Source organism: Nanorana parkeri, unplaced genomic scaffold (genome assembly GCF_000935625.1).
Source record: "Nanorana parkeri isolate BGI_ZX_2015 unplaced genomic scaffold, ASM93562v1 scaffold479, whole genome shotgun sequence".
Classification (NCBI taxonomy): domain Eukaryota; kingdom Metazoa; phylum Chordata; class Amphibia; order Anura; family Dicroglossidae; genus Nanorana; species Nanorana parkeri.
Genome location: NW_017306747.1, coordinates 668,057 through 676,034, shown reverse-complemented (window position 1 = coordinate 676,034; position 7,978 = coordinate 668,057). Strand labels below are relative to the sequence as shown.

The window sequence follows — 7,978 nt, the reverse complement described above, 5'->3', positions numbered from 1 at the left end:
CATACTGACTGATCCTCCTTAAAGGAGGCGTAAAGTCCCAGCACATCCTCTTCTGTTATGACATCATCATCGTAATAGGAATACATAGTAGAGGTGTCTCTGATAATACAATCAAAGCTTACCCCCAAAAAATCCCTTTTATGTGGTGAGCGCTGCATTCCATCTGCCCATCACTTCCAGGAGCGCGATATCCCATCTCATGTCCACCTTGTAGGTCTTCCATGAGATTGGTGTCTCCGTCATGGATTCTCCATAAACCTAATGAAAGAATGCGCTGCAGAGAAGAGAAAAGAGGACGCTCCAGAGGACTAGTAACCATAGTAGATCCAAGGGTGAGGAACAGTTCTTTATCATAGACATGGACAACACTAAGAGCCTAATGGGGCATCAAATCCTTCCCATCCTATCCAAAACTAAAATGAACATGTGGGGCAGAGTGTGCAGGGATTATGGCAATTTGAAAGATCAGTCCATGCAAACATTATATCCAGGAGCGCGATATCTCATCTCATGTCCACCTTGTAGGTCTTCCATGAGATTGGTGTCTCCATCGTGGATTCTCCATAAACCTACTGAAAGAATGCACTGCAGAGAAGAGAAAAGAGGACGCTCCAGAGGACTAGTAACCATAGTAGATCTGGAGTGAGGGGACAGTTCATAATCCCAGACATGAAGAACACCAAAGGCCTAATGGGCTACCAAACCCTTCCCATCCTATCCACATCTAAAATTAATATTTTGGTCAGAGTGTGCAGTGGGATTATGGGAATATTAAAAATCAGTTCATGCAAAATTGATATTCAGCCGCATGATATGCCATATCATGTCCACCTTGTAAGTCTTCCAAGAGAATGAGGTCTCCATAGTGGATTCCCCATAAACCTATTGATAGAATGCACTGCATCCTCTGCGTCCAAAGTGGATGCTCCAGGACTGGCTACCATGGTAGATCTGGTTGTGAAGGACAATCCTTCAGCCCTGACATGGACAACACTAAAGGCCCGATGGGCTCTCCATCCCTCGATCCAAAACCACAGAGAACACGTTGGGTGGAGTTCTGCTTAATAAACATTAAGCCTTTAATTGGCTTGTATGAGTTGTCAGGCTACATATGACTGACGTAGGTGTAAACTAAAGACCTTGACGGGCCGGGTGAGGCCCAGGCACAGGCGACTCAATCGCAGCGAGGAAAGAGTTCTGGTGTTTTTCTGCAGAGCGAAAATATTTGCCTTATATTAGAAGAAATATTAGCTGCGGGGAAAGCACATCCTTTTCGACTGATCTGCAGAGATTGCAAAAGGTTCACGCCGGGACTTGTCTTGGATTGAGAAAGACCGTAGTCTGCAGCTCCTTCCTGGTTTACAAAATGCTCGCCCGAAGAGGTAAGAACTGTCACTTCAGCAGCACTCCTTCAAGGTAAGCAAGACGGCAAGAGTCGTACACTAACGATAGGGAACGATGAGCGCAACACAGCCTATGGAAATTGGTGGTAGACCACATGTGCTGAACACGAGGGGGGATTGACAGCACTCATTGCAAGAAAATCATATTAGTTATAAAACACACTTTATAGATAAAAAGAAAATAGTTTTATGATGCAGGTTACGCCATTGCATTACGAAGCATAAAAGAGGAAAAGACTCCAACTGGACTGGATAGGAACACCAACAAAAGGTATTGGTTCTGCCTATCTGGGGCTCACCTGCCAAACCCTGCCACCTGCTGGCTGCTGAGCATGCTGCATTTTTCTATAATAAGTAGCAGACACCAAGGAGAATATGTACAAAGCAGTGAATCTGACATTCAGCAAACATTCTCTGCAGGAGAATCCCCCAGGGCCATGTGTTTTGAATGACGGTGATTGATCCTCCACCAGAGAATGTTTGGTGAAAGTCACATTCACTGCTTGATGAGTAGACCCTATGATTAAGAAGAAAATGGATCAATGTCTGTTGGCTGTTGTCAAGTCAACCCAAGCACAATATTACTTAAAGTGTAAGTATAGCCGTAACTTTTGTTGTAGTTTTGGATAGAGTAGGTACCCCTGAAACACCTGCCGTTTTTTTTCTTTGTCCCATTGGGGAAGTTTTTCTTAATTTCCTGTCACTAGAAATGCAACAGGAAGTAACTGGAAATCTTTACAAACTAAGAGGAATTCTGCTCTTTGAGAGGTGTCTACATTGAAAGATTTACCCTTGCCAAGGGGAAGACAGAGCTGGTGGTCACCCGCGCCACTTCAGTAAGGGGGGGGGGGAGGGGGCGCAAAAACTATACTTCTGATTTAGTTCACAGCTTATGGATGGGGGGAGCAGCTTGGCCTTTTTACCTTCAAGCTCTTGGGCACTCCTCAAGGGCCCGGGGTAAGGAGGGGGCCTGTCACCACCCCCCACTGCCCTTTCACCCACTTCCAGCCTGCACACATGTCCCCCGGTTCCACCAGACCCTGCCATGGCCACTTTAACACGTCTCATGGTTAGGCAGCGGCTGCCAAGTTTGCCATGCATCGGTTCTGGTCTGAGGTTTGCCATGCATTGGTTCTGGTCTGAGGTTTGTCGTGCATTGGTTCTGGTACGAGGTTTGCCATGCATTGGTTCTGGTCTAAGGTTTGTTGTGCATTGGTTCTGGTACGAGGTTTGCCATGCATTGGTTCTTGTCTGAGGTTTGCCATGCATTGGTTCTGGTCTGAGGTTTGTTGTGCATTGGTTCTGGTACGAGGTTTGCCATGCATTGGTTCTGGTCTGAGGTCTGCCATGCATTGATGCTGGTCTGAGGTTTGCCACGCATTGGTTCTTGTCTGAGGTTTGCAATGCATTGGTTCTGGTACGAGGTTTGCCATGCATTGGTTCTGGTCTGAGATGTGCCATGCATTGGTTCTGGTATGAGGTTTGCCATGCATTGGTTCTGGTCTGAGGTTTGTTGTGCATTGGTTCTGGTACGAGGTTTGCCATGCATTGGTTCTGGTCTGAGGTCTGCCATGCATTGATGCTGGTCTGAGGTTTGCCATGCATTGGTTCTGGTACGAGGTTTGCCATGCATTGGTTCTGGTCGGAGGTCTGCCATGCATTGATGCTGGTCTGAGGTTTGCCACGCATTGGTTCTTGTCTGAGGTTTGCAATGCATTGGTTCTGGTACGAGGTTTGCCACGTATTGGTTCTGGTACGAGGTTTGCCACGCATTGGTTCTAGTCATGGGCAGACTGACTATTTGGGCAGACTGACCATTCGGGGCCTTACCGCACGCATCGGAGGGGGGTTTGCATACCGCACATACAAAATGCACCCAAACCCCCATTCCGGTCCTAGATCATTCAGTTCCCCTGCCAATTCTCCTACCAATTCTCCTGCAAGTCACTCAGGATAATTGGCAGAATTGAAGAATCTAGGTCAAAATATCCCAACCAGAACATTTCTGCCAATTAGCTCACTTTCCAAATCGCCTATATTGGTGTAGACTTTCCAAATTCTTCTACCAATTTCCCATGCAGTTCACTTTTCAGTGAATAGACCGGCTATTGTGAATAACAGTGAGGAGAGATAATTTCTGCAACACAAGAATGTATATGTGGGTGGGCCTTGTGGATAGGTGGGGATTGTTGGTGGGTGTGTATATGGGCAGAGCAAAAGGGGCTCCATAATCTCGTATTGCCCGGGGCCCCATGTGTTCACAGCCCGCCCCTGCCTTGGGTGCTAAAGGACCTTGTCCCGTCAAAGGTTTACTTTCCCCTCTTGTTCTGGTGACCATGGTGCCAGTTTGGATTTTCCTATCACTCTTGGTACAAATGGGCACCAGGACAAAAAGAGAGAGAGAACCTTCACAGCAGAGACATAGCGATAAAACTTTACAGAGGTTCTTAGTCTTCATACATAATCTTTACTATGGGGCCAATATTAGTTTAGATTTCTCATGTGAAGTTTGAATCTGATAATGTATTCATTTTATTATTCACAATAGTTAATTTACAGACATTGTATATCTAATGGGGTCATACGGCATATTGGGTATTCTAGAAAGAAAGCTCAGTGGTGGGTGTTTGCTTTCAGACTGTCTCTCCCTAATTGAAAGTCTGCAGGGAGTCATTAAGAGCAGAAAGAGAAGGCAGTATGTATCAGTTGTATGTGTTTTCATCTGAGCATTAGATCTCTAGATATTTGTCTACGAAGCTAAATCTTTTTTGGGGAAAAGAAGAGGCTCTTGTTGGAGGATTTTAAGCAAGTTCTATGGGGAATTTTAAAACTTTCCTTCACAGTGGGGCAACCCTCACACTGCAAGGGTTAAGTGCTCATGTTGTCTAGAGCAGTGCTTCTTAAAGTGGGGATCGCGACCCCATGTGGGGTCCCACAAGTCAACAGGGGGGTCGCGATCTGAGTCACCGGCCAGGACCGCCATCAGGGGGGTACAGCCGGTACTTGTGTGAGGGGCCCAGGTGGCCGGGGAGGCCTGGGCTCCAAGCAAGATTTTTTTTTTTCCGTTTAATGTGCAGTGCAGTGTAGTTTTTACATTGACGGAGCTTCCTTAGGTCTGGTCTAGAGCAGGGGTGGACAACTCTGGCCCTCCAGCTGTGCTTTAGCTACAAATACCAACATGCCTCTAAGAGTCATGCCCGTAACTGCCAGGGTCTTGCAATGCCTCATGGGACTTAGTTCCACAACAGTTGGAGTGCCAGAGTTTCCCATCCCTGGGCTACGGGGCTAACATAAAGCAGTTTTACTCACCTGACCCTCAATCCTGCAGCGGTCAGCTGCACCTCTCTCACCCTCAGCTTGAGCTATGAAATGTCCCTTGGTGTCCCCATGTCTAATGCCGCTCAATGGATCTGCATAAGACATGGTGACATCAGAGAATTTTAGACCACTGGAAGCTGGAGTAGAAGAGGCTGTGGGGACCAGTCGGGCAGCCCAGCAGGACCAAAGACCGGGTGAGTATGTCCACCTTTATTTGACCCCCTAGATAAAATAGGCACTTAACCCTTGCAGTGTGGGGGGTAGCCCCACTGCAAGGGTAAGTTTTTGATTTTCCTGAGTTCTTCTTTAAGGCTCATAGGCAAGAGAAGACCCGTCACCTAGTCTCACAGTATTTGGTTCGATCACAGTAACAACCTCCTGTCTGTGGGTGGATGCTGAGCCTGTTGACTGGCCTCTGTCAAAGGAAATTACCAGCGGGTATGGTTAGAAAACGTTTCTAAATTGTTACTGTTCCCCTGCAAATTTGCAAAAGTCAACCTCAGCTGAGCCCCAAACACTCAGTTTTTGACCCTTAAACAGCCTATGCCGTTTCCCAAACCCCATTACCACCTAGCCGTTAGGTGTTTCCTCATAATAAATCCTTTGTTTCTCATTTCAGGAATGATAACTGTGAGCGAGGCTGCCAGCTTGTCCGAATCCCAGACCCATTTCAAGGCCCTGAAGCCATGGTGGGACGTTCTCATGGATTATCTTCTTGTTCTTATGCTCATGGCGTCCTTCTTTTCTGCCACGCTTCTTGTGACAACGGATAAGGTTGTGTGCATGCCAAAGACGGAGGAGCCTGACAGGTCCTTATCAAGTGGCTTTATTGAAGCAGGAATTAAGCCTTCTTCAGCTCCAAGAGCGATTGGCCATTCAACCAACTTGGACTATCAGCAATACATGTATGTGAGTGTCGTTTGTTACCACAAGGTGGTACCTTGGCAGTCCAAATATTTCCCTTACATGATACTTATCAACACCTTGGTTTTACTGGTCAGCAGCAATTTTTGGTTTAAGTACCCCAAAACCTCATCGAAAGTTGAGCACTTTCTTTCCATTTTGGCCAAATGCTTTGAATCTCCGTGGACCACTAAAGCACTTGAGGAGACTACCGACCAACCTCCACCAGGGATTAACCGTGCAAAATTCAGTAGCACGCGCTCTGCGGACTATTCCCCTAGAACGCCACTTCTCAGTGAAGTTCGATTTCCTGCCATTCAGCTCCCAGTCTCCACCATATTGGATAAAAAGGAGGAAGAACAGGCTAAAGCTTTGTTTGAGAAGATACGACATTTCCGTAGCCATGCCGAAAACTCGGATGTTGTCTACAGAGTCTACGTAGGACAGACCGTGTTTAAAGTGATCATAGACGCATTAGTGCTTGGGTATGCACTGAGCTTGATGGGCTCGTTCAGTTTCCAGCATACCTGTAAACCTGGTATACGGAACTTCATGGGGTATTCCATTTTCACCTGCACACACAACTTGGCCTTCATACTTGAAAAAATTCTGTTGACTTATATTCTGCTTCTCTGCCTATATGCCTTTTTGTCCCTTTATGCCCTATTTTGGCTGTTCAGAAGTTCACTCAAGACCTACACTTTTCAAAAACACAGCGACGAGACTGGATTTGGAGACATTCCTGACATCAAGAATGACTTCGCCTTCATGTTGCACATGGTGGACCGCTACGACTCCTTGTACTCCAGACGATTTTCTGTATTTCTCTCGGCCGTGAGTGAAGAGCGGCTCCGAGAGCTTGCACTCAACTCTGAATGGTCAACGGACAAGTTGAAAGATACAATTACAAGGGATGCCAAAGGACATTTTGAACTGCAGCTTTCAATGTTACCAGCAATACCAAAATCTGTTTATGAACTGAATGAGGTTGAGGTTCTCAAGCTGGAATTGATCTCATCTGCAAGGTTTCTAGGAGCGGTGTCCCAGCTTAAGTCGCTTTCCGAGCTCCACATCAGCCATTGTTCTCTCAAACTGGACCCTGACGCGCTTAGAGTTCTCCAACAGCGGGTGAAAATTCTTTATGTTAGATTCACAGACTTGGAGGAGCTTCCATCTTGGATGTACTGTTTAAAAAACTTACAGGAGCTGTACCTATCTGGCAACCTCAGCTGTTCCAGCAACAAGACCATCCGTCTACAATCCCTGCACGGGCTTGGTAGCCTACGATCTCTTTCTCTGACGAGCAACTTATCCCACATACCATCAGCTGTGATGGACGTGGCTGGCCAGCTGTCAAAGCTCAGCATACAGAATGGAGACACTGAGCTTGACTCATTGGGCCAGCTAAGAAAGATGAACCGCCTGGTGACCCTCAATCTCAGCCATTGCAAGATCTCAAAAATACCTAGTGCAATTTCTGGCTTAACAAGCCTGCAATACATAGATTTGTCATCCAACCTCATCCGGAATGTTGCAGAACTTGATACTCTTCAACGTCTTCGAAGTCTTACCATATTAAGATTGTGTCACAATGCCATATGTCGGCTTCCACCATCCATTGCATTTTTGCTTAATTTGGAGGAACTTTCCATCTCCCATAATAAGCTTGATAACTTGCCAGTTCCTCTCTTCAACCTGGTGAGGTTGAGATATTTAGATGTAAGCTATAACCTTATCAGAGTTATCCCTCCAGAAGTTGGTCACCTCACACGGCTGGAGACGTTGGCAGTTACGGCCAATCAGATCTCTTCCCTGCCGCACGAGCTGTTCCGCTGCTCTAGGCTCAGGTCTCTCCACGCAGGTTCTAATAAACTTTCCAGTATACCCTCCCAGATTGGACAGCTGCCTTTGTTGTCTAGCTTGGAGCTCACAGGGAACAACCTGACAACCTTGCCGGAGGAGATCAGCAACTGCTCACAAATGAAGAAAGGGGGACTGGATGTGGAGGAGCATGTGTTGGCAAGCTTACCTGGAGAACTGAGGGCCAAGTATATGTAAATGGTTATCCTCTATAAGACCATTTTGAAAGTCCTACAATATGTGTTTCAACCACTCAGGTCTTTATCAAATCATGGGAAAGACCCAAGTGGTGGAAACAAGTCATCCAGAGGAACGTATTTTTTGTACTTGCCTTGCTTTTTTTTTATAATAAAGGATTTTGTTTTATATTCTAAGTGTGTTGAGCAGCTTTTGGTTTCAAACTTGGCAAGGTGGAGGAACACACTGATATATGGACCCTGGATCTATCTCCAATGACAGCACATGAAGGGTAAACTGGTGTGGACATCTTTTTT

General features: G+C 46.3%; 1 protein-coding gene across 2 annotated transcripts; it reads left to right on the top strand.

Moving 5' to 3' along the window:
• Positions 1-1,288: 1,288 nt before the first annotated feature.
• Positions 1,289-7,705, top strand: LOC108790535 (volume-regulated anion channel subunit LRRC8D-like). Of its 2 annotated transcripts, none has more exons than XM_018560815.1 (2): positions 1,289-1,382; positions 5,341-7,705. In XM_018560815.1, the coding sequence occupies exons 1-2, from the start codon at positions 1,367-1,369 to the stop codon at positions 7,680-7,682; spliced, it is 2,358 nt and encodes a 785-aa protein (XP_018416317.1). In that variant the 5' UTR covers positions 1,289-1,366; the 3' UTR covers positions 7,683-7,705. The 2 variants fall into 2 exon arrangements, with proteins under 2 accessions (XP_018416317.1, XP_018416318.1); XM_018560816.1 differs by having other exon boundaries at positions 1,347-1,416.
• The last annotated feature ends 273 nt before the right edge of the window (positions 7,706-7,978 follow it).